This window comes from Trachurus trachurus, assembly GCF_905171665.1.
Source record: "Trachurus trachurus genome assembly, chromosome: 13".
In the NCBI taxonomy this organism is placed as follows: domain Eukaryota; kingdom Metazoa; phylum Chordata; class Actinopteri; order Carangiformes; family Carangidae; genus Trachurus; species Trachurus trachurus.
Window position 1 is genome coordinate 27,693,700 of NC_139892.1, and position 27,849 is coordinate 27,721,548.

Below are 27,849 nucleotides of genomic sequence, written 5' to 3' on the forward strand. Positions count from 1 at the left end.
AAGTTCAAATAGCTGCCTCCCATTTTTGAATCCAATGATGTAAAATTATTTGGAGCATATTTTCCAGACTTTTCTTCTCATATCTGAGACTATGGCTGAGACCTATGGAGCTTGTTCCACACCGACTTATCCACACCTTTCCAAATAATTACATTTCATGTGGAGATGAAAGCGAACAGGTGGCCATTTTCCTCTGCTTTCTGTGTCTCAAAGATAAATGGGGGTTAACATGTGTGGGAGGAATTCTGACTAGTTTCATCACACAATGTTGTATCATTACACAGTCACAGTATCGAGGCACCTGCACACAGAGCTGCTTTGCAGTCTTCAAATCCTAGTTCCTGAATATAGGCTCACCACCATCAAAACGGTGGTGTCTGCACTTGCTTCCCATTGTAAAGCAGACCATTGTTGAACAGTATTATTCTGAACCACACTGCCTGAATATAAGATGACTCAGTCAAGGACAGTGACTGTAGAATTGAAGTTACTCCCTAGGTGCGGGACTGTGGCTGGCCACTGCTCCTAAAAAGTTGGAATGGGTCAAATTCAAAGACAAAATTACCCTTGGGCATTAGTAAAGTACTGATGAACTCAGGGAGACACATTGTCTGTGCATCAGGCAGTGCTATGCTGCTGGAAATAAACCAGACAGTGAACAATTTCCTCTGTGACATTATCTCCCTACTCTTGCAGTGGGCCACAACCCCATGCAGTACGTGCAGCTCATAGAGTTTGGGGAGCTGAAGGTGAAACCTCACATAATCAAGTACTCCCACTCCCTTCTCACTTAACGAACTAAGCTTGTTAAAGTTAGCAGCTTCCCTGGGCCCATGGCTATTACAGATGCTGTCAGTCTCATCTGCATCATTTCAGTTTTTACACTAACGTCTAAAATCCCCCAAATCCATGTCATTATATACATAATCTAATTCACTGCTCGGGAGTGTGATGATTATTTCCACTCTCAAAAATATTGATTAAGTATTGAAGATTAAAGGAAAAATTTCACACAGAGATCATTCTAGTTTTCATTAGGGCTGCCACTCTTATATGTGTGTATGAACATCCTGTGCAGTTCTGGTAGAAGGCAGATAGTGAAAGATCCTAGTGAGTTGCATTGTATGGAATGTAGTATCCATCATTTTTCACTCATACAAGGGAGTAAAAGTCAAGGTATCTCAACCTCTGCGGCTTTGATTTTGACTATGTGTTACAAAATAAATCCTCTTGCAATTTCCCAAACTTTATAGCTGTGCGATACTAAATTGTGGGAGCACTCCAGAAGTACTCAAACTCCAGTGCTCTGCAGCTATAGAACATGTGTTTAACAGGTTGCACTACCATCAATGAACGGCTGCTGGAAGGAAACCAACAAACACTGTTTTAGTGTATCAGGGCATGCATGGGGACAAAGTAGAAACTGTGTAAAGCCTGTGCAAACTGTGCAACATTTGGTGAGGGCAGGGTACCCCTGGACAGATCACCAGTTTATCACAGGGCCGACATATGGAAACAAATACCTATGAACACTATAGAGATGCCAATTAGCCTAACCTGCATATCTGTGGGGGGAAGCTGTGTGTCTGTGCATATATTTATACACATGTAATATATAAGCCAATAGACACAGTAGACAGCCAGCATCGTATCTCACCAACAGGCAGATGATACAGTGTCCCATGCCGCAGTCTGAACAGATACAAGGAGCCTGTTGTTCCCCTGCCAATAAAAGTGATTAACTCAGAATGATAGTTTGTTTCTCCAGTGCACAAACACATTGCCTCACATATCCTTCCTTCCTTTGCTCTGTTCCTGGAATTGACATTGTGGCGTCGTCCAGAAATTATTTTTCAAATGTATCATTAATTGCAATGCATACATCATATATTGCGATTCTAATCTGCACTGTGGGTCATTATGGTTTTCTTTGACCATCTCTTGTGCTTGCCGCTATGACTTCCATGACAAATTTCACTGCAAGGGCAATAAAGTTTATTTGATCTAATCTAATTTTCTCTTGGAATAAGCAGCTGGTGAAGGGAAAGTATTGAGAAATATTTTAATTGCTATCAGTAGACTGACACTATGCATGCTTGGTATTTATTTGACTATTGAACTCGCTATAAAACCAGTCTTGCGTAACAGATGGTTAAGAGCCAGTAGTATTTTGACTTTCAACACTTGTCCTTGGCCTGTGTTTAACAGCAATCTGCCCATTTACCAGATCTACACAGGATTAACACCTCCGGTATTATCCATTCTGTCTTTTAAAGACCCCTCTCAAGTAGGGTATTGTAATTTGACAGTGAGTCTATTTGTTGGCCTAAATTGCATGGCCACAATCATATTATCTTTACAGAGCACCGGTGAGCTGCACATGTACATGAAGATAATGAATCCTCCAGCCTTGCCAACATTCATTATCATGATTTTCTTATTCCAGATTGACGAGAAAAGAGAGACGACTCCTGCTGTGGTACACCTACTGAATGCCTAATGTTCAGAAAACATTTTGTTGGATAGCATCAATGAAAGTCCCCATTGGCAAAATAAGATTTTAGACCACAGCTCCTGTGACTGTGTCTACAGTGTGTTTAGCTGTGAACTTGCAAAACATGGGCACATCTGACTTGAAACTGGCAAAAAATTCAGCCCTGCATCTGTGTGTGTGTGAGAGAGAGAGAGTGTGTGTGTGTGTGAGAGAGAGAGAGAGAGAGAGAGAGAGAGAGAGAGAGAGAGAGAGAGAGAGAGAGAGAGAGAGAGAGAGAGAGAGAGAGAGACTAGTCTCATATTAATGAGAAAACATTAAAATGCAATGAGTGATGAATGAATCTGTTGCACTCTCAACTTGACCCCTAAGATGGCTGACATTACTTTGTGTTAATCACTTACTCAATGTGGCTCAAGTATACATCTATGCTATTAACATGACTCACTTAATGATCTGCAACCATGACGACAAACAGGAAAATTAAATTCGCAGAAATACTGTTTTCAAAATACATAGTAAATACGATGGTTTGATTAAAAAGAGGAGAGACAACTAGAGTTTACTGGAGATATGGAGGGTAGAACGTTCTCATCTTAGTTTAGCATGTTAACAAATTAGCATTTTCTAATTATCACTAAGTACACAAAGTACATCTGAGGCTGGAGGGAATGTTATTACTTTTGAAGGTGTGATGGGACCAAAGTAATTAAGATTCATTCTCTGAGGACAAGAATTTCATGCAATCCATCCTGTGGTTATAAGATACAGTAGTTTAGATAAGACCAAAGCAGTGGACTGACCAAAAGAGAGAAAGCTACCATCCATATACAGTAGTATGTAGTAAATGAAATATTAGCATTGTGTGAAGCAGCAGCATTCATTTTACCCTAATGAGATCGCTGTAGTTGGGGAGAAGCTTCTGGAGCTCAGGTCTCGTAATTGTTTTGCTAAAAAGATCTTTGCAGTCTTTGTTGTTGCCCTGCAGGGATGGGAAACAGATTTGCAACAAGTGAGAAAACCGAGTGATGATAAAGTCTAGGCCGAGCCAGCAGCTGTGACAGATTTGAGATGGCACTGACTGCCACAGCTCTTCTCACTCTCTCTTGGTTTTGGAGGCCCTGCTGGTTACAGTGAATCCTCAGAGGAAAACGCACTCATACTCAAACAGCCACGACTGAAAATTCAAAGCCCTCCAAGGGCTCTTCAGGACTCACTCATGCTTTTATTCAAATAAAACTTTATGAATATTCATATGACCATGTGATCCAAATCTACACTTAAAAAGACACAGAGATATGATGTAAGCCTGGACGAGACTTTCGGTATGGATCAATTGTAATCTAGAGAGCGACATCAAAGGGAGAGTCACCTCCTTTGCTGTTGCTCATATATTAGCCCACTGTAGGTTTAAAGGGCTGTTTCAACCAAATTACAAAACGTGGTGTCCAGCCGTCATGGAAAACCAGGAGACCATAGAATGACTTTTGATGTTGAAGTTTTCATTGTCATACAAGCATACAAATACATTTCCATTCACTTCCATTGTATTGGGACAAAGGCATGAATCTTATCAGATCCAGCACTGAAGCACCCAGACACACAAAACAGAAACTGACTGCATGGCTAGATTTATAAAAGTAAGCGAGAAAGCGTTTTCTGTAGTTTGATTTAATCAACCCTCTAAAAATGGCACAAAAAGCCTAACAAAGAAGGAGTAATGTCAAGGTCATGATTCCATCATTTTCCTATCAGCATAATAAATAAATCACAAACCCCTAACTGGATAAATTGCATGAATTATGATGAGGGAGAAAAAACAAAACAATATATTTACGAGAACTGAGACAGTTCACAGAGCAAAACTGCAGCAAAAATGACTGCAATTAGGCAATGTAGGCAGCTGTGATGTTTTTTGAAGCACATGATGCAAAATCCCTTCAGTGACTTAAATGATCATCAAAGCCGTATTCATCGTTGCACAGCTGATGTTTTAAGTCAGTTGTGAACGTCACTGTGAACTACAGTGCTCTTAAAACCAACAACACTCAAGTGTTTTTTTTTCCCCTGCGGAGATCGTAGGGGCGTTTACCGTTCCACATGGTGGTGTTTCAAGCATAATTCCATATATTTATGCCAACAAAATGAAATATAAATAATTCAGTATTTACCCTTCAGAGTTTTCAAGAGGCAACGAAACAGCATTTAGACCTTCATGTAGGGCTAAGGTATAAAATCCACAGAAAATATAATCAAACAGTTCACTGAAAAAAAGACAATGTTAAAAAAAAAAAACATATTTTCGAGAGTCTGGTCAATTATCTTTGAAGGGGGAGGAGAGCACAACCTCAGTATTTCTACAATCCTAACATCTGAAGACACAGAGGGTCTGTTGATGGAAATTCGGCAGTATACACTCATCCTACTCCCTCACTGTGTTGGACTTGGATTAAAGAATGAAAAAAAAACAGACAAAAGTCTAAGATGACTGGGATGTTGTTGCTGACATGTTAGAAATACTGGCGATGCAAGCATGCTGTGTGGACCTACTGTGAATTATGCAGAGGATTTCCCTGAGTGCAAAGCACTGTCTCACCACCACCTCATCACTCCACATGTGTGGGTGGGTCCCGGAAGGAATTTAACAAATAGGTTACGATTCATAGGTGTGTTACTAGATGTCTTCTTGACTTATTGCACTGCTTCACGTGCCTGAGGCTAATAGACTCTTCATGAACTGGAGCTGGCCTGCTGTGTTATCAGGACAGTGTAAATTTAGTAACACAAATACTGACAAAATCTGGGAATAGAGCAACAACTTCTGCATTACATTTTGCATTTCACTGACGAACAGTAATGAGTTTCAGGTTTTCATTAGTTCAGTGTTATTGATATGAGGTCTTTCATAATCCAAAGGTTTTATAAAGCTTTGAAGCCATTATAAGGCAGCAATTTATTCCACTTTTTCTTTTTTTAAGAATGAAGCATTACAACTGCAAATTAACTTTCCGATAGGGCAAACAGCCAAGAGAAAGGTTTCTTTCTACTTCTGAGGCTCAAGATTCTTGAAAGACCTTTAATAGTGGTCAGCAAATCACTGAGTCTGCCAATTAATTATCCGAGACAGTTAATTTTGTGGGGGAAAAAAAAGGGGAAATGAAAAATTGTTAGAGATGTTGATAGAAGCAATATCCACCTCATACCTCAGGAAATCAGCTAATGTCTGACAAGCATGTCCATGAAATCATGTCAAGTGATTTTTTTTTTTCTTGTGAGTGAGTTTTGAGAAACAGATGGTTTTCGCCAAAGATGTAATGGGGGCCTTCAGTGAAGTTAAAAGTTAAGGTAAAACGTTTATCTGCCTGAGCACCAGTTGGACCCATTTAACAAGTATGTGCTAGGAGTAATTAAAACCTTGATGCTATAGAGCGCTTTAATGCTGCTGCCTTTTAGCTGCACCAAACACTCAGTGTAAGTACTGTGTTTTCACCACTTTAGTCTTAGCTTCAATTAACCTTAAACAGCTGCATAATTTATACATTACTGGTTTAGAGTAAATCCTATAATAGGCCTCCAGTGAAATAGAAAAGCAACACATTCTCAAATATTCATACTTTTATGTCAAAATAGAGCACATTGTACAGCATTGGTGATACTTGTCGAAAGATACGCTACCTCCCAGAGGAGGACATATGCTCCCCTGTAAAGTTTAGATTACTATGATATAAATATACACACATTATATTTGTATTTCCAAAATGATAATAACCCCAACATGCAACTCACACATATTAAGTCATGGACACACTCGCCTGGTCCCTCTTAAGAACAGCTCAACATTAACAATACAAAAGCATTTACAACTGTGAAGGACAATATTTCAACTCCATAATACACTCTCTCTCTTTGTCTCTCACATACACACACACACGCACACTGTACATACACACATACTCATACAGGCTAGTCATGTGCTTAAAATCATTATAACTCTGTCTTAGTGCTCTTATTAAGTCCACCTGAAGGGTTTTCCCTCAAGTCGTCCTTAAGCCATTTGTTGAAAACCGCAACGGGGTCGATGTTCCAATGTTTATGGAAAGAGATGGGCACCTGGTGAGCTAAGAAGTCTCTGGCATAGTCCTCCGGGCGCGCCTGAAAGGTAAGATTAAGTACAGTAATTTATATTTGGAAGCAGTCACAAGAGACTGCTGCAGAGTGAAGGCATAAAGAGCAAGTTTGTATTCATACACATGCTGCATACTGAAACCTGAGCATCCCCTGCACGTATGTGTTGATTTTCATGGCTGATACTTTGACATAGTGACCTATAATTTGGTTCGAATGAATAATAATGGTGCTTTGTTAAAGGCCAGCACTCCGCTGATTTCATCTCTGCTAATCTGTTCTTTTCTCCCAGGACCGTGCAGGGGTGTATGGGATACATTTGATTGACACGTCGCTCACTCCTCTGTGGCTTCATTAGGGACTACGGTAATTACACTGAGTCTTTATGATATGGTGCAGTAATAAAAGCACAGGTGCAAAAAGTAAAATTAAAGACAGCTGAATTCCATTTAGATGCTTCAGTTTCAGGATGCTGCTTTTGAATCTCATGCTGGAAGTACCATTTCTGATCAATAAAGACTGTTCACATTTGCATCAAGTTAAAATTAAGAACAGGAAATACAGTTGGTTCTAAAGCTGCAATATGTTCAACATTAATAACATAGATGCCCCATATCAACTATAGTTCAAATGTCTTATTTAATTTAATTAAACCCACATTTAAAGGATATAAATACTATATAATAAGCCCAATTCCAAAGAGGTTGGGACGTTGTGTAAAATGTAAATAAAAACAGAATGCAACCATTTGCAAAATCTCAAACCTCATATTTTATTCACAATGGAACATAGTAAACATATCAAATGTTTAAACTCAGAAATGGTACCATTTTAAGAAAATTCATTTTCAGTTTGATGCCAGCAATACATCTCAAAAAAGTTGGGACAGGGCTTTGTTTACCACTGTGAAGCATCCCCTCTTCTTTTAACAACAGTCTGTAAATGTCTGGGAATTGAGTTGACCAGTTGCTGGAGTTTTTGGAGGGGAATGTTGTCCCATAATTGTCTGATGTAGGATTCTCACTGTTTAACATTGCTGGGTTTCTCGTTTTATGATGCGCCAAAAGTTTTCAATTGGTGAGGGGTCTGAACTGTGCGCAGGCAAGTTCACCCCCTGGATTCTTCTACTATGAAGCCATGCTGTTGTAATGGATGCGGTATGCTGTTTAGCGGTGTCCATGTTTTCCAAAAAGATTATTTCTGATCACAGAACAGTTTTCCACTTTGCCTCAGTCCATTTTAAATGAGCTTTGGGAAGACCCAGGGAAGACTGCCACGTTTCTGGATGGTCTTCACATATGGCTTCTTCTTTGCATCATAGACCGTTAACCTGCATTTGTGAATGGCACAGCGAACTAAGTTTACAGACACTGGGCCTCATGTTCATTAGTGCTACTTACAAAGTTTGCACGAAGATTGTGGCATTCATTAATGTTTTCTTATCCTGGATTTGTTCTTAGCACACTCACACTTACTTTCACAGCCTTTTGTTGCCCCTTTCCCAACCTTTTTGAGATGTGTTACGGTCATCAAATTCAAAATTTACTTTTTTTTCTTGAAATGGTACAATTCCTTAGTTGAAACATTGGATATGCTCATTATGTTCCATTGTTAATAAAATATGGGTTTATTAGATTTACAAATCATTGCATTCTATTTTCATTCACTTTTTCCACAACATCCAAACTTCTTCATTAAATGTTGTGCTATACTATATTTTCAATGATGATCTTATGACATGAACATGATGCTGCATTAATGCCTTGTCAGCAGAACAGGGAACCACACATAAATAATATTCAAGTGTTCCAATGTTACAGTAAATGGTTGAATTTGATTAAACTATATCAGTGTTGGTGTTACTATCGGATTTCAGTTTGATTTAAATGCCAGTGTTGAGGTAATTCATTCTCTGCAGGCAGGACGTTGTTGCTGTAAAAAAAAATCCTGATTCCTTTAACTCTAAAAGTACAGAGAACTAATTGTAATTACAGAGTCTGAGAAATGACTAAAAACTCATCCAGTTTAATCAGCCAGAAAAACTAAAAACACCTATGTGGGTGTGCAGGTTGTCAACTTAGAGTAATACAGAAGTGTCTATCTGTCTCTTGATAATGAGCCTGTAGAACCACAGAAGAAACTTGGCTTCCTTTGCAGGGTTTAGCCTAATTGTTAAAAGGAATCCTGTATTTCACGGTAAAATTTCCCCAATGACTGAGCAGGTGCTGGGGAAATTTTAAATGATGATTGTTTACCAAGCCAAAGAATTCCATTTGCAAAGAAAGAGGGAGAAACACACAACGAATGTATAAGAGGAGTGTGAAAACAACCTGATGGAAGAGTGGACTGTGTGTGACAGGGAGTCCGAGAGCATTGAGGCACATTCCCAGCACCATGTCATCCGGTGCATCATTGCTGTAGCATTTGCAGCCGCTGTCAAGAAGTCGGACCACAGCCTCCCTGCTGAACACCATACTGCAGCGACACACATGCAATAATAAAACACACAACACAGACCCATTTAGTTTGCTGCTGTAAATGATGGGCTAAGAGGCATGTGTTGAAGACAGCCATAATAATATGCATGTGGCTTTCACGTATCATCCTGACAGTTATCATGCTTATTTTATTCAACTGCTGAGGGGGCGACAGTGTAGGGAGGGAAACTGCAACTCCTGCCTTGGAGGGAGATGTGTTTCTGTGAATCGGCGCTGCACAACAATGATGTGACAACTCTTTGAAAAGAGAAGCAATTACACATGAAAAACCAATCTTAAGCTGCCAGAAAAATCGCTCATTGCCACTCAAAACAGTTTTTAGGAGATATCACTTTTTGGAAAACTGGCATTTGCAGTGTTGTAAAGTGACATAGCAACTGAAGTGTCCCTAAATAGAGTTTCTCACACAGCTCACTCACAGCTCCAGATTTATCTACAGTACATATGACAGCTGACATAACTTCTCGTCCACTTTCACTTGCATAACATACATGTAGGAGGGCCTTAAAATATATATATGTTATGGAAGTGTGATAATTCTCCAGCTATATGTTTCCTTACCTTAACCAGCAACTTCCATCTGTGTTTTATCCACTGTTTACTGTGTCCTTCAGACATTATAATCAGTAAATTTACTGTAGTCTAACTGCAGTCAACAAACCAAGATTTCCCTCAAGGGTGCAACTCACTTTAAACTTTACTGAAAAGGTTTATTCAGATTACAGGTTTTTCATTAAACATGTTACACTCCCTCTGCTGCGTCTGCATCTTTCTGCATTATTCCCCAAGCATCTGAGCAGTGGAACTTACCCTCCACCTCCTGTGATGTAGCTGTAGCCACCTTGGCTCAGGCCGTAGCCGTACCTCTCCCCGAGACACACCGGTTCAGATGGGTCGTAACAGCTCAGCAAGGCTCGCAGTCTGCGGAGGCTGCAGGAAGCACAGATCAAGCTCATCACAAACTCATCACATGTAGATGCGTGGGTCTACGCATGTATGACAATGTCCATTTAAAAGGTGAAATAATATCCCTCTCAGGCACTGTTACACATCCACAGGGCTCCACATGAAGGGGAAACCTGATAGATAAAGTGAGTCCAGCTGGACATGAATTCATTTACTGAACCTTTGAGAGCATAGTAATATCTCTTGAATGTATTTTCCCAAAATAACTTCATCTTAAGTGTTTCCCTCTCAGTTTTTTTGTGGCAGTGAGCAAGACAGAATCTGTTATGAAGTGTCAGTCAAACAAAGGGAAAAATGAAAGCATAAAAGATCAAAGCATTTCATCCCAGATGAATAAAGAGTGAAAAACACCACATTTAATAAGCTTTTCTGAATTACAAGAGTATACCTGATAAGTGTGTCATCGTCCACAACAAGGAGCCACCTGGTGTTTGGGACAGTGCTGCTTAGAAATCTTTGAAGAATGGCAAATGTTTTTCCACAGTGGCCTGTAAATTGAGACATGCTGTCAATAGAGTGGCCGGTACAACTTAATCACATATTGACCATGCGCTGTTTTTCTTCTTTACAAAGATAAATGACCCTGTTATTGAAAGAAAAACACAACTTGGCATAAGCAGGTATTTACATGCACACACACGAATGCATCTGTAGGACAACAGCTCTCCTGCAAAAAGAAAAAATTACAGTCATAAATTAAACTAGGATTTGGATTTGAAAGGTGGCAGACTAAGCTTCCCACCAGTTATAATTTTACTCAAGACAGGATGTAGCTGGAAGGCCTCAGTTTCAAGGCTGTAAGTTAAGATGCCACAGTTCTGTGCAGTTCAATGAGTGACAGAATTTTTCATTGTGAGTGGCTCGTGTTGTATTCCAGCCCGGGCAATGTTAATCATGCTAAATGTAGCCGATAGTCCTTTATTTAAATTATAAGTAAACTATTGGAAAAAACTATTTCTTATTAATTAGACTTCTATTCTCTAGATAGTAGCCTTTGAGGAAATGATAAAAAGTAGGACTTGTTCTCTCAGACGTATAGGTTCAGCACTTTGCAGTGCATCAATGTTCAACATTGACAGCCATGTCCATGCACACATGGCTGTAGGAAGGGGAACCAGCTAATGCCGCAATCAAAGAAGTGACCTGATGTTCCTGAGGTTGTTGCTTTAAATGGTGATGCCTCCTTTTAAAGATTTGAATTGTACAACATAAAAATAAAAAAATAAAAAAACATTTTTGGCTTTCCAAGCCTGTAGAGCTTTGCCAGGAAAAAGGAAGCTGTTTTCTACTGACATCTCAAAAGACACAATAAGATATGCTTGGCATGATGGGCCGGGAAAATCAAACTTTTACTCTGGCATGTTTGACATGACCGCCAGATGGAACAAAATGTTCTGCCAACTCCAGAAAACAAAAAGAGTGATGTGGAAGTACACAACAAATACAAGTAACCCAAAGAAACATACCCATCAGAATCCAAATATCTGCACACCCTCATGGCTGAGAGCTGAGACATGGAAATCCCTGGTGGCAAGCATAACAAAGAATAGCAAGGCCCTACTGTTTTATTTATAAGGAACCCAAGGTGTGTTTTCTCCTTGTATCTGAATATAGAATAAGAAAGGACACCTTGAACTGCTGACAGGAATAAAATCCAAAAACGCACTTTTTGAGGTAGGTCTCCAGAAAAACCTGGTAGACTTATTTCTGGTTGAGGGAGGTTAGTGAGTGGCGTTCAGGGGCCCAGAAAGATGCGATAGCTCCACCTGGTTATGTGTCGTGCTGCATCTATCATAAATATACCTGTATATGAGAGAAAACCACGGCTGCCTTCTTCACTTGAGCATAATGCTGCCATACTGCCACCATGAGACACTTGACCATGAATTGTTTATTTACTTGATAAAGTTCCATGCCATGTTCCCATTTCAAGGTCTTGCATCAACCTTCCCCTCACTTGCTCAGACTGTCTCAAATTTCTAACCTCAGACTGGTGAGTGTATTTTTCCATTTTCAAAATATGTATACTGTAAGGGTTGTGTGTGTTTCATCAGACACATCTCTTTGTGACTACAGAATGTGACGTGGTAACCCCTACAGCTTTAAATAGGGTAAAACCCAGTTTCTAAAGGCGACCATGAGTGAACTTTCTTTTCACAATATACAAAAATACTGTATTTTTTATTGTAAGATAAATGAATGATGTAGTTTTTAAGGTTAACTCTGAAAACATAGACAAATCAAAGGAATTACTGGAGTCATATGAAGGTTAAAGAGGAAGATTAATGGTTGTGCAGACTCCTGATATAAAGTATCAATGCTTGCTGACTGTTCATGAACTCCAAGGCTGCTCTTAGCAATCATTAGCACAAACCTTGAGGCCCTTGGAAAGGAGTAGAGCAACTTCAACAAAAGAAATGGAGATAAATAATACATGCCCTTTCTTCATCACAACTGTAACTGACAGCCAATCATGTGGATATTGAACATAAAAGAATGGGTAAACTGCTTATTTTTCTAAGACCTCATGCATTACTATCTGATTAATGTGGTGCACTCCACTGCACATTTCTCTTTAAAAATACAGTATAATACTCCTTTTTTTGTTCAAGGCCCCACTTTTTAATAAAATCGTCCTTTCCTTGACTCACTCACAGCACCACAAAAACCATTGTACACTACCAACCGTGGGATGTAAATGATATAATGAGTTCTGTTTGATTGACATTGTGCATAGTTATTAAACTGACAGTAGCTTCAGGATCTGGCTGTTTACCAAACGAGAAAAAAAAACAAAAAACTTCTGGACTCTGGACAGCTGCCAATGCTTCAGTACACGTCTGTGGTCTTCCAAAAAAACACTGGCATGCAGTGGAAAGCAGAATGAAAGAGACGGAAATACGCTCTCCTGGAATAAGAAAGATTTAACCAACACTGGATTAAAAAAAACAAACTGTCACAGAGGAGCGGCGCTGTGGCTTTCTCTTAAGTTAGACATCAAACTGCAGTAAGTCAAACCAACTTTCGGTAGTCTGCCTTAGGTAACATGTTGAGTTATGCAAATCAGACTCCCCAAAACTTGCTTTTTCGTCATGGTGTAACCAGATGCAACTGTGAGAGGGAGCACATGTCATCTCTACTCTTCATCCCAGTACAGTATCTGCTGTATGGAAAGATGACCATCATCATTACTGCTGCTTTGCTTAGTGGCCATGACTGAACAAATGACCGTTAAACATATAATATAATACCCTCAGGGCAGAAAAAGTGCTCTGCACTGAGCAACAGATACTCAACACTGGCTGCCGATCTTTTCACCTCCTCGGTAAAACTGCAACAATTAGCTGATTACTCCATTGATTCTTTGAGGAAAAATAAAAAAACCTTCAGTGGATACACCTGCTTCAGTGTGAGGATTTGATGCTCGTCCTCTCCACAGATAATGGTTAACTTAAATTATTTGGGTTTGCAACTGGTGGTTGAGTAAAAGAAGTTATGTAACAACATGTAAATGATATGGATCATTTTTAGAAAATGTGAGAATATCCCTCTGCATGTCTTCATATTGTCTCCATCTCCTCTGGAGTTCTATGAGGAAGCTCCTACAGTACATACAGGATTCCGTTCATCAAGGAGAGATCGAGCAGAAAGCGCTGCTTGGAGAGAGAAACAACCTGAGGCTTGAGGCGGAACAAAGGTATTGCACAAAAGTAGAATAAAGAAATCCAGGATAACTGAGCAAGCGCAGCTTGACCTAGTCTGATGGGCGCATCTTGGTTGCACGAACGCCGAGCCAGGTTGAGGAGCAGCAGCTTGGTCAAGCCAGGTGTAACTTATTCTCTCGTCAGTAGACCACAGAGATTGATCACAGATTCACCGATGAGAGGACAGGTGTGGCTACTTTCCTCCAATCAACAGGAACTTAATGCTGACGTCAGGTGACTCACCTCTTTAAAAAAAAAAAAAGCACCGCTCAGAGAGAGCGCAGCGGACAACTGCGGACTGATTGAATAATCCAAAACTATAATCACAACTCAAGTTCCTTTCACAAACCAACAGTTGTGCACTTTGCCTAAATGATGAGCAGTGGAAGTTGATTCATTGCACAAATTCCTTAAGTACATAACAAGTAATACAAGTTCATACAGCAAAAGTGGCCAAAAGTTCAACAGGTGAAAATGAATTACCGGTAAATATAAAAACATTATGCAGTCTGCTGCTTCAATAAATTGCTGATAACAATGTTCACATGAGGTGTATAAATTATTTGGAAGGTGGTTGCTCACAGTCACTCAATTGTATTCTCATTTTCTTACCTCAACCAATATTTAGCCCAATATATTAACATTTTATAAAAAAAAATAAAAAAAAATCTATATGCCATTTTTTTGCCAAAATATCATAGATGGACACAGATTTGTAAATGTATTTTGTTTGGTTATAAATCAGGCCAATATGTAGAATAACTGTATGAAACACATTGATTTCTGATCAGAGTGACTGCTGACTTCACAGATGAAGACAACAGAATCAACTTAGCCTGGCTGTTAGCCTGGTCTGGAGCAGGCTAGCTGCAGAGAATAAATCGCCATAGTAACTTGACCAGGATAGATTTAGCCAGCTTTTGAACAACCGACTTGAGGCTAAATTCAGCCAGGATAACCAACATATCCCGGCTTAATCCCTTATCTAGGTTTTGTGCAGAGGCACACTGGTTCGGAGTCAGAGACAGAAGGCAGTTGGATTTCCCAGGACAGAGACTAAGGATCGTGGTCAGGAACAAGTGGAGTTGGAACCAGATAGTCAAGCCGAAAAAGGAATTTTGGAGAGTCGTACATAATGCGAAGACAATCTGGCGACGTTAGGCTGGGCTGGCGTTGTTTAGATACTGGAGAGCTGGAGAGTGCAGGCTGACACAGCACTGAGAGCAGCAGGTGCAGGTGATCACTGCTGATGAGGAGGCGTGGCAGGTTGGCGAGTGGAGAATCACTCAGCAAGATGACAGAGCTGTGTGTGACATTTTACTGATTTTGCTTTATGTGGACTGCTATGAAACACTTTGTTATTTTTATTGAAAAGCACGGTACATATAGACTGTTATCAATATAAAGGTCTTACAAATATAATAAAGGGAAGATTTTTTTTTAACACAAAAGGCCTGTATTGGGTTTAACAAGGCTTTTTAAAGTGTCCCTGTGCAGTCTGTTTGCCCTGTCAGTAAACACTGAGCCATCATTCATTTAACGAGACAACCAGGTCATGGAATGTTTAATATTTTCTTGGGGATTTTAAAGTTCCTAAAATCAATGAGTGTGTGTGTGTTGTTTGAAGAACTTTACCAAGTTTAGTGATGCATTTTAAGCTGCAGTGTGACACCATAGTGGCCCAGGGGACTGTACTGTCACCTTCCTTTTTACTCTTCACACATCAGACCTCCAACTTCACACTTGTTACACCACCTCAAGTCATGCAGTGAGAGCTGAATATACAGGTAGTTGTATTGATGAAAGCTGCACACATATTTGCATGGTGACTGTTGGTATTATTAACAACACAGAGGGAAAATAAGAAGCAGCAGGCGCGATAAGGAAGAGATGTATTGTATCACTCTTCACAGACCAACAATCTATCTGCAGTGTTAAACTCCTCCATCACCTCTGATTGCTGCTGCTGTTGCTATAAAATCATCTTACAAGTTATAGTTGGTAATCCTGTTCAGAAACACCTTTTGTTATACTGGGTCAAATGGTCCTTCTATCCTGAGAGTAGTCAATACACTATGTATTCAGAAAAAGGAACGAAACTCTGACCAATCCAAGCTTTTCGCTCCAAGAGCAGAAAACCAATCAGATGCCTTCATGTCTAGTTCTGTTTTCACCCAATCAAGCTGCTCTCTCGCTCCCCCTCTCCCTCATTCCGCTTGCGCGACCAGAGTCTTCCCCTAAGTCCGCGGAAAAGCCACACTCCAGTCTGGTGGGTGGCAGTGTAGCTGTGGCAATGCACATTGGGTGTCTTCACCCACGTCAGCGGAAGGTGAAAGCGTGGCTTCAGAGAGAAGTCTGAGGAAAGGAGCTGGGACTTTTGACTTGTGTTTTTTCAAAATGCAGCCTGCTAGAACCGTTTTTCCAGTATCTCCAACCCTACCTTTAACCATTCTAGTGATGTAAAAGTTTAGAAATCATTTCAAAATTGGATTTGTTTAGCTGGGGTTGAGACTCATAAAATATAAGAAATCTAATCAAACCTTCTGTTCTCATGTGGATATTTCCTATTAGTTTTTTTTTTAAAAATCAGATGCCGATGACTCCACTGAGGATGGGAAGATACAGTTTGCCAGAAACCTGAGCACGCTGACAGTTGGCACAAGAACAGCTGTCTGTGCAGCAGTGTTAGGAAGGCAAAAGAACGGGTAGTGATTTTGTTAGAGAGCGAGAAGCCGCTGAGACCTGTCATTATCCACAAGGAGGAGGTGAAGATGAGGCGACCCTCAAGTACGGAGGCTGCATTTCAACACCAAACAGGGTAGCTTTACAAGAAAAAGTTGACTTTTCGTCTTCACAAGACTCAGCCCTGCAAACACTCTATTCACGTGTTCAAACATGTAGCCGTTGGCAGTTTGCACCCTTCTCTGCCTCCATGCAAATACAGTAGGTTGCAAAATACGTCCTTATTAAAGAGTTGAGCTGCCTGGAGACAGTAACCGAAGGGACACTGGAGACTACACCGCAATCTTTTGAACAACAGCTCTCAACCTTCCCACAGTGGTGGGCTGAAAGTGGCTCCAACTGATGCATCATCCCATTAAGGTGCAACATGAGAGGTCGTAGGTGCCGTTTTGAGCTGACAACCATCAGACTGGAAAATAATTCGCACCCAAATGGCCCTTGCCTCAGGCGACCAGGAGGGTGCTCATGCAGAGAGCTAGAGCTGTCTTTACAAACAGCCCTGCTTGCTTTGAGCTTCACTATGCTTTATGTACATGTTTTTTGTACCCGTTTCTGATTCTTATGCATTATGCATTCCCATAAATTCTATATGAAATGGCACAGGGTTGTGTTTTCTCTGCCTATGTTATATCTGTCCTTGTTTTGTCCTGATTAAATCATTGCATAGGTTACTGATGCAATAAGCTGATTTCTTACAAGGAATCTACAGTAGGAAACTTTAAAATCAATATTTGATAAATTGATTAATTATTCACTTGAATTTAAATCTTATAGGCATCTGTTTGATTAACATTGTGGCCATTTCATTCATAACTCTAACAATCTTGCCAGTAAAAGTGGATCTTCAAGACACACACATTCCCAGGTGCAGGGCTGCACTCAAAACTCTTGCCTGAGGAGAAGCTTGACGTATGGAGAGATTTGTGTGATAAATAGGTGACTATACATACTGTAATAACAGTAATAATATGAATCACCTCTGGGCACAGTAAATTACATCCATCCATCCATCTGTGTCTTATCTGGTTCAGAGTGTCATTAGAAAAAGTCCCGCATCAGTTTACCCAACAACATCATCCTCCAGCTTCTACCTAGGGAGAAGCTGCAGGATGATGTTGTTGGGATGTTGTCGAGTTAAGTCTTCTCCCGAGGGACCACTAAATCCCCAGACCGACTGACGGATGTGTTTTTCTTCTAGAAGTCTGGTCTGCTATTGGGGGCTCCCCCCAGTCAGCCATGCCCTGCACACATCCAGAGGGAGCTACCTTTGAGCTTTGTTACCATGTGCATGTGCAGTCTCTTAATGCAGAGTAACAGTGGTTGAATGATGACCTCTGAACTGTTGATCCTGGATTGTACCTGACATTTGGGGCAATGTAAGGCCATCATACTGTGTGATACCTGCTCTGCTTACTCCCACACATGTGACAACACATTGTGACAAAAGTTAGATAAGGATATAAATATCTCTGTGTTGAATAGATGGAACAAGACTAGGCTGCCTAAAGGTAACAACATCTACCTGCCGACTTGCAGGAGTATCTGATGATTGTCTGACAGCCATGCAGTGATGATGAGACTCACAGAAGCCTCTGCTCCTGGCCAACAAATTGTCTGCCCGGTAAGCTCTATGTAAAAGCAGTGAGCTTCAGAGGTCTCAGTAGGTGGATGTTGTTGTTACCTTTGGGCAGACTAGACTACATGTAGCTTGATTTCCCTGTTTTCAGTCCTACTGGCTGTAACCATAGATTTAACAAACACATATAAGACTCAAGTTACAGTATGAGACAGAGACAACCCACAAGCATGTTTACAAAATGGCAAGCTATTCCTCTAAACAGCATATGGTCCCACTATAAGGAAAGTTCAAAAGGATAAAGTTTGCTGTGGTTAAAAATAAACTGCTACAAGTGATGAAATGAACTGAGGCTCTTAGACAAACAGATATCTGCCGCACAACAAACAATCCAGTTATTAAGTGCTGACAGTCCAACAGTCTGTGGAAATCAGCAGGGAACAGTGGCAAAGCATGTGGGGAGTAAATGTGCAGTTTAGCTTTCAGCTTTCAGTCAGAGGAAAGCTCCTTATATTCAAGAACAAACAAAGGAGACAGACCCATTTAGTATTTAGCTCTGAATCTATCTATCTATCTATCTATCTATCTATCTATCTATCTATCTATCTATCTATCTATCTATCTATCGAGATATAAAAGAGAACATGCAATATTTTCAAAGGAAATCTCAACATAACTATCTAAAATCTCCAAACATAACTGTCTAAGATATGCTTTTAACACTGGGAGCAAAATAACAGAAATATTGAATATGTGGGAAGAAAACACACTTTCAGGAACAAAAAGCTGAAATCCACTGCTGACTCCCATCTACTGCGGCTCCAATTCTCCTGCAATGTCAGTTTGAATCACCGGCACCATCTTATTCACAGGGTGTCAGGTTATAGAAATTTCAACTTTATTTTGCCATTTCATTTTTCATGTACCTCCGTGTATGCGACTGACCCTGCACCATTACAGAGGTCTCGCTGAATCTGTTTCCTACCACTGAGGCCGGGAGGAGTTCTTACCTCTTTCAGTATTGGGTACTCCCAAATTAATGGTTGGTATGGAAGGATCAGCATGGTCACTGTAGTACGCTAGAAATAAGGCATCCTTCTCCCAAGTCTTCTTTATCACTGGAACTAGAGCAGAAGGAGGGAGAAAAAAAATCAATGTAGCATTCAGAAACTCACTGAGCTGACGCTTTTATTTTTATTTATTAATTTTTTTCAATCCATGTTTTCTCTCATGTTTCTGGCTATTTGGTAAAATATTCTATTAAAGACCACTGAATGTATTAAGAAATAAATCATCAGTAGAGACAAGAGGAGAAACAGATTCAATTTAAAGAGGATAGTGAGATGAAATACTGTGCTCACTTTAAACCTTGTCCTCTGTTGAATGCCAGGATTACTTCAAAACTGGATAGTACGTGCAGATGTTACTCCAGCCTGGATAAGGTGAATCCCCAGCACTTAACGTTTGATTAGTCTTGTTTGTTTATATCAAATCAAACCCTTAAAGTGTAAGCTCTAAAATGAAGATAATTTTCTCTAGTTTCAGCAGTTCAGCTATGAATCCTGGCAAATGTGTCCTCTAAAGAAAACATTTTGTAACTTGATGTTCTTGTCAGATTCAGCCCGATGCCCTGAAACACAGAGGCGACCTGTTGACCTCTGTTGAAAAAGAGCAGAGAAGTGGTGGAGCCTAGGTGAGCGGATTACTGTGTCTGTGTGCTTTTTCCTTCTATTTATACACCGTTTCCTTTCAGCTAAGATATAAGTACAAAATAGTGCTGATCTGCCAGTGACCTAATTCCTGGCATCAACCTCAGTCAGCATCAAAATTTCCTATAGATTTGGATCTGAGTGACGAGATCTGTAGATGTTGTGATGATGAGGCTCAGAGTTGTAGAGACGAGAGTACTGTATGTGAGCGCTGAGAAACACAGAATAGTGTGAGATGTTCTGCAACAGCTGCTCTGGGCTGCATTCAACTCTCATAAATCAACAGATGTGAATCAGAGAAGAATATTTATCACCGAAAGAATAAAACCAAGAACAAAAAGTTGACTTTGCTGACCATCACTGCCTCTTAAGGTTGTTAGAAGCAGGAAACTGAACTGAGCTCCAAATATAACACTAATCTTTTACTTAACCACGTTCAGTTATATAAACCAAATTAAACAAAGTGCAGCTTGCCTTCCTGTGCTACACAATTGATTGACTTTGAAGAGCAACGCACACATATTAGAACAAAACCAAACCCACACAAGACACTGTGAATTTGATCTACTCTGAAGCTACAGATGTTACAAAAAACAATTATCATGTAAAAAATATACATTAAACTTTAGATTAGGCTCCTGGTAAAGCAAACAATGCACGCACATTGCCAAGTGAAAGGAGACATATGGAATACATTTTACTTTGTACAAGTCAGTTTGGAAATGTGTGGAAAGAGAAGAGATGGGTAAGTGTACTTGAAGCAGAGTGTCACTTCTGTCAGAGTTACAGTTCAGACCTTCTCTAAATATGCTCATTATAGTGTTTTGAGCCAAGATATTACTCTTATCTAGGGTGTCATCTCACACACCACATCAGTGATATAGGGGCATTTATTTACCTCAACTCCTGAAGCACTAAACTGCATTTTAATATTCTGTTGTGTCATACAAAACAATATTATACTGTATGCTTCCATCTCCATGCCACAACCTTCACTGTGTAGCAGATTATGGGCTTGTGTTACAAGCCATTCAATGATTTTTATTCCATTTTGTGTTTCACCTTTTAATCCAAATACACAAACGCACATTTTGTTGTTTTTGCACTGTATGTAATCACTACAGATAATGAAGATTAAAGAGTCTCAACAAATACTGACACAGCAAATTAAATGTGATGCTCTTTCATGTCCTTTGTTTATTGATCTGAGCTAACCTTTGATATATAAATTTAATATTCATTTTCATCCTGTCTATATTTGAAACTGATAATGGCAGCTTGGCAGCGGAAATGATAATTAAGGTAATTAGTGCAATTACTTTTGAGCGACACCCTCTGAATGCAGCGCACAATTTGTGTGCCCCCTCTCACACAAATCTGCAATTTGATCTATTGACTGAACCTGCTTCGTTTTCATTAGGTAACAAAAGAGGCAGATTTTACTGAAGAAAGCTTCATGGCAGCCACAACTTGCCAATTAATTGCTGAACATTAGGAGTGATTTTTTAACATCTGCAGGATTGTTGCAAGATGATTTCAGGCATTAAGGGAAACACGCAACCGAACACTTGAGATTACTCCCAGAGATTACTCTTAGCCTCAGCACTATTTAATAATTTCAGAATCATTTTGTGAATGAATTTGTCCTGATTATGAGGAACAGCTCGAACACAGTCACAACGACACAACATGACATGACATTTACAGGGATTAGTGTGACTTACCTCTTTCACTGTGAAACTTCCTACATGTTTTCACAGCAACAAATATATCTTCATTATTTACAGGCTCCCCCTTTGAAGACAACAAGAGACATGAATCAAAGACTTGTAGGTACAAACCACAGAAATGAGAAAAGAATACAACAGAATCTACATTATACACCACCAGATCGTTAAAATTCAGCTTTTTCAGGCTAGAGTAAGTTTCCCAGTGATCAGAGGGAGTTGTTATCTTCAGAGAGAAATTAGAAGTAGATATTTTTGGAAATGGTCTGAGGTCATTTGGTCCTCTGGTTGTCTTAAGCTTTTCTTTAGAACGTAGAGACACATAGTGTCCGATAACAATGCAGTCAGTCAAAAAAAATCTCTGAATTTAGGGTGACTGAAGTGAATGTTTCTGGCATTTAAAAGCTCCCGAAAAAGAAAAGGATGAGCTACATGTGAGCTGTTGATAAACTGAAGTGAACTGAACAAATCTAAACTTGGAGTATATCTGTCTTTGCATCTCTGTGCTCTTTGATACCACATACATTATAAAAGGTTTTTTTTTCTTCTTTTGTACAAACACTCACACACAAAAAAACGGACTAAATTAACAACAGACAGAATTTATGAAAAATGCATGCTACATTAAAAATGTCATCATCTGTTGCACAAACCATCACCTCTAATTTTTATAACAAAATGTAATGTCAGTAATAATCTTGATCAAACCTGAGCAGCACAATCAAGAGCTGGAAATTTGAATTGTAATAAATGTAACAAATTAAGGCTGTAACTTGAGATCATGTTCATTATTTTGAATGAAAATTTAAAAAACATCAAAATTGAAAAGCAAGCTTTTTTTTTTTTTTTTTTTTTTTTTTTTTACATTTGAATAGCTGGAACTTTTATGAGAATCTCTTTGTTTTAGAAATAACTAGGACATTTCACATCCATTACCAAAGCTGTTGTCAATTAATTATCAACTTGGTATTTCAGCGGTAAAATATGTTGACTATACAACAGTCTGCACTGTCATCTACAGAGCTGTCACAGAGGCAGGCAGCATCTGCTGTGTGTGTAAGCACAGATGCTTTGTTGACCTCAGACCCCAAACTCCTGAAGAAGGCTCTAAACACATTCTTATTTTCGTCCTTACTGCTCACTTCCACTTTCATCCTCAGACCTAATCATCTCGTTTTTGTTCATTTTACTCATTTTCGAAAATGACTCACGTCTAATGAAAAGCCTACAGGCCACTGTCCTGAAATACCCAGCATGCACAGCACAACAATGGCTCAATAAGTATAGTTATTGCCTAAAATAAAAAGGACATGTTTTGCTGCTGCAGCCACTTTGTTGATTGCTGTCCTTTGCCTCCTTGAGTCTGCCTCTAGAGGCACTTGATTCTTTGTTGACACTGCAGCCAAGTGTGGCTCTGGCCCGCTTGGCAAATTGTCTTGCAACTGTTTTAAACACGGGCAGCTTACGATACGTCCCCTCTTGTTTTGTGTGAATGGAAACTTCTCCCTGAATACTTATTAAACCTGTGACCTTCATGTTTCTCCGCTGGCTGCTTCCAGTCATTGCCCTGTTTTCTGGTCAAATGAATGCAGTTCTATGAGGATAGTGATTTCCACAGAGAGGGAACTAAAAAACCACATGAATATAAATCTGACAGCTCAGGCTGCAGCAAACATGTATCTGACTCTAGACCACATATGCACATGCAGTATGAGATTTGAATCACAAATGAAAAGATCAGAAGAGAAATTCTGACAAAAATAGGAGGGGAGGGGGGGAAGTAGGCTACTGTAAGAATTGGGACACTTTCAGCGGCATCCCAAATTCAAATCACCTCATCCACTCCCAAAAAACCTACAGTCATATACGCATCCATGCAAAACTATTCCCACTTCACAACATTACTACTTATTTACAGCACATGAGCTCAGTGGCTGGCTACAGACTAAAAGATGGTTGACCCTGTGGTCGATATCTTGAATAATATACGTGAAGAGCAAGCAAACGTGAGTAAACCTTACTAAAACTGCTCTTTATGACACACTGAAAGTACTGACCTTACTTACTTTATCACCCCTCTTTTCGTCAACCACACCCACTCACCAGCTCCCTCTCAGATACAACACAACATAAAGTATGCCAATTATTCCAAGAAATGCCCTGCCTTTCAGACTTCCCTCCCCTCCTCGTCACACAGAGTGTAATATTTTCATTCTATTATTTGGTAGGTTACACATGAAATCAATTATTTAACAGCTGATGAACGATATTTTTTGTGATAAAGCCTTCGATAAACAAAGAGAGTCAGGATGCACAGGGTGTAGCACAGTGTTGAACAGTGTGACTCCTCTCAAGTTTCATTTAATTAAGCACATTTCTAACACCTGGTCTCCCAGCACATTAACCAGAGCAACGGTGAAACTAACGAGCCAGCTTATTTACATGGCAAACATATTCTTTAAACATTTCAAATTCATCCTAAAATATTTTCAATGATTTATGTTATGACAAATACAACAATGGTTCTTATGTAAAGATAGTCTGCTGGGCATCTGTGTAAATGGCTAACAAAAGAGATTAAGATAAAAGGGAAATGGAAAGCTGGTTAGTCACCAGCTGTGGACGACATGACTTTGCATGTGAATTTTAAATTTCCTTGGTCTTGATGTGATGAAAGGATGATTCTAACAGAGGAGGATGAACCAAAGTCAGAGGGATGGACAAACCTGTACAACCGGTTTTAATGTTAGAGTTAGGAGACAACCGGTCAGTGCTCGAGAGGGATATACTTATATAACATATTTAGATAATATATTTAGATAACATATTTAGATAAATGTGAAAAAATCAGAACAAACAGATGTGAAACTGGACGCAAAAGGGTGTTGCTTAGCAACGGAAGAGTATTTCTTTCTTGGCGCACGACTTAAATTAAATTTAGCAAAACAAACCCAAGACTTCTGTCTTTTTAGTTTAATACACAGTGTTCAAATGAATGGTATATAAAGTAACGTTCAGGGCTGCACTCTGTGAAATATTGGTGCTGCCTTGATGCGGATGTGGGCACAAGGACTAACGTTGTACATCTTCTTAAAATAGCCTCTTTCTGACACAAAACGTCCTCTGTTTTATTGTGTTTTTTTGTGTCCTTTCTATTTCCTGGAAATCACGGACAATCAAAGTAACAGAAAAGACACTCACACACAGTGGAGGCTCACGGCTCATGGTGGTGGCACAGAGCTGGGCCTGAGGAGAGTCCTCTGGCTCAGTGCACAGCTCAGGAACAGCAGTGAGATGTGGACCCTTCCCATTGTCCCAGATATACAAGGCTACCTGTAATAACAGGGAGCTAACTTGTTAAGTTCATGAACTAAAGAAAAGATGCAATCTTGAAGATATTAATACTTCATCAAAAACTCATCAGAAGTGTTGTGGGATGCTTTCTGTTTTCTTTGATGATAAATATGACAATTTTAGCTTTTAACTTGACTGGAAAAAGAGATAAAGGGGATGACAGATCGGGAGAGATGGGGAGATGGAGAGCTGTATTATTATATGTCTTCCTGAAGAAGAGCAAAATAAAATCTAGGATCTAGTTTAAATATTCTACAGGGGGTAGAGACATTACAGTAAGAGAATATGTAATGAGGACAGTACAATCAGCTCTTTCTGACAGACACCACAGAAACTGTAAACTAACAGTCTGGAGCTAATCTACTGACAGTCAACTGGACTGACACTGAGGATTCAGGTTTGTCTCTTCTGCATATAAATTATCTTCATGTCCGCATGTATGAGGTTGTTGTGTATGTGTTAACATGAATTTTCCTGTTCAAAGGCAAAGTAGTGATCAAAAATAACTTCACATTTCTTCTGAAATCTCATCAGAAATTAAAAAATGACATACTGTAGCATCCCCCCCTTTTTTAATATGTAATGTGACGCATTTTACTTGAATCTCTCGGACTGAACTTATCTAATCCCTTACCAAACCTTTTTCAGACTGAACCTGATATGTTGGATTCTGTGTTTACTCAATAAAATCCCTTGATGCCTCCCTGACTGGATTTCAGTGATAAAAAGAAGAACCTGCACCATGACAATTCTCCATGGTAATGAGATTTGACTTCAAGGTTAGATGGATTTCATGGCTCGCTCTTTTTGTGCAAATTAATTACAGTACGTTGACGTTGGCTTGAATGTGAGAAACAAAAAAATGTTTGAAAATCACAAAAGAATAAATAAAACAAAAACAACCCAGAAGCCTCGCTATCATTAACCAAACAGATCTGAAGGTACTCCTGTGACCCGCTTGTTATCTTACCTCATGCTTCAGGTCGATGGTGAAATCTGATTTAAGAGGTTCATCCCTCACTTTGTTTGCAAGCCTGAAAAAAAATAGAATTAGCAACTCTATTAGCAATTAGCAATGAATGAATTTTGCAAAAACAAACAGATGTAGTGACGACACTCACCGAACAACGAGGGGGATGCTTAGCGCCCAAGCAGCAGCAAAGTCTGGATATTTGAAGACAGAGGGATTTTCTGCAAAGGCGTAGTGATGGATGATGGTTGACTCCTCATCATGGAGAGGCTTACCAAGGAACCACTCCTAACAAGTAAGTGAGAAATGATTTGTTCAATAAGGATAAAGTTGTTTACTTTCCAGTGATTAGGTTTGTTACTGGCTGAGAAAATAATGAGATATCTTGTTGGAACAAAGTTCAAAAGATGCCAGATATTGTAGCCTCAAAGGCTCTCCTCATCATTCCTGACACATGTGGAGTAGGGATGATCAGACATTTAGAGAAAATCATCCAACAGTGAAAATGAGGCAGAAGTTTAAAGGAACAGTTCTTTTTTTCGGGAAGCATGCCAAGTCTGCTTTCTGAAGAGGAGTTAAGATAAGGAGATCAACACCATGGGTTTGCTCAGTTCAAGGGTAGAGCTTGCAGGCAGCTAGTTAGCTTCGTTCAGCTGTTTGTTTAGCCCATACAAAACCTTGAGTATTAAAACAACTCTTCACACATGTCGACTATGTATAATGAGTTTAGGTGAGTTCATTCTGCAGACCGTATATAATGCTGTCATATCGTTTGTATACTAAGAGATGTCCCTAATGTTTTCTCCATGACGTTTATATCCATTATTTATATCAAGTGAGAGAAAATTTAACTGGATGCACCAAAAAACTGACTGTAAATGTTTCTATCAAGAGTAAGTATACAATTTGTTTACTGCTTTTTCCCCTGTAAGAGTTATATCTATATCTGCCAATTAATCAACATATCACAATTGTATCACAAGTTGTTCTGTGTCTAATTACTGTCACTCTTTAGTGTCTCAGTATCTATTTGCTCATCTGACCACACTGAGCTGTGATACCTGAGAGAAAGGCTTTTGCTTTAGGGCGTGTTGTAATGAATCAAATCAGAAGGTGTTGCATCCATTGTTGCATCCTCCTCGAGATAAACTTGTAAATACTCGGGCAGAAATGAATTCCATCTCTGACTTAGAATTGAAATACCACCGTGGGTCTAAGTGGTCTAAGATGACAATGACAGTGGTTTCCATTAATTGTTCTGCAGACATTTCCGGAGACAGACCAAAGCAAACTTAAGCATTTACTGATAAAAATAAGTGTTTTGTTCCCTGCAGGTTTTCCCATACATTGATTTATTTGTGGCATCCCAGCACAATATCGACACAGACCGCTACATGTTGTTTTTTTTACTATTTCAAACAGGTTGAATCTTATTTCATTGTAGCTGTGTGCAGTGCATTGATTCTCTCATCTCCTCCTTGCTCCTCCCTCACTCATGGCAGTGAAAGTGTAATTAACATAATTCTTTGCGCTGTTTCACTTAAAAGGCAGCTCAAACTTGTGTTGTGACGGCTTGATAACATCTACAATTAGCAACAAAAAATCCATTTTGCAAAGCTTGATTAAGAATCTGAAGATTGCCACATGAAATATTTAAGTGCTTATCTGCCATATGGACTATTCATTATTTATTTTTATCCTTATAACAAGTTTTATTATTAATATTATTCGTGCCTCATTGGCTTGTGCTGATTATTGCCTGTCTGTGCATATGTATGTTCTCTGATTGCCCTTGGGGATTTATAATCTGTATTGACTGATTGAAGGAATCTTTTCATTACAATCCCAATGTACTGACTGCAGCATTTATTCAGTATTTATTTGACTTACCTCACCAACCACCATACCAGAAAAATAATTTCATGAGTGGAGAGACATGGTTTAAATTAGGTCTATAGCAGAGCATGGAGTGACATGTCTGACAGGT

General features: G+C 39.4%; 1 protein-coding gene across 1 annotated transcript in view; it reads right to left on the bottom strand.

Moving 5' to 3' along the window:
- Window positions 1-6,157: 6,157 nt before the first annotated feature.
- Window positions 6,158-27,849, bottom strand: part of LOC310995553 (beta-1,3-glucosyltransferase-like) — a 65,386-nt gene continuing 43,694 nt past the window's right edge. The window contains exons 7-15 of the mRNA XM_083984640.1: window positions 26,014-26,150; window positions 25,863-25,926; window positions 24,740-24,871; window positions 21,536-21,605; window positions 19,113-19,226; window positions 10,469-10,568; window positions 9,925-10,044; window positions 8,947-9,091; window positions 6,158-6,643 (exon numbers count right to left, since the gene is read on the bottom strand). Of these exons, the coding sequence (XP_083840766.1) occupies window positions 6,476-6,643; window positions 8,947-9,091; window positions 9,925-10,044; window positions 10,469-10,568; window positions 19,113-19,226; window positions 21,536-21,605; window positions 24,740-24,871; window positions 25,863-25,926; window positions 26,014-26,150 (1,050 nt within the window). The 3' untranslated portion in view covers window positions 6,158-6,475. The remainder of the gene's footprint in view (window positions 6,644-8,946; window positions 9,092-9,924; window positions 10,045-10,468; window positions 10,569-19,112; window positions 19,227-21,535; window positions 21,606-24,739; window positions 24,872-25,862; window positions 25,927-26,013; window positions 26,151-27,849) is intronic.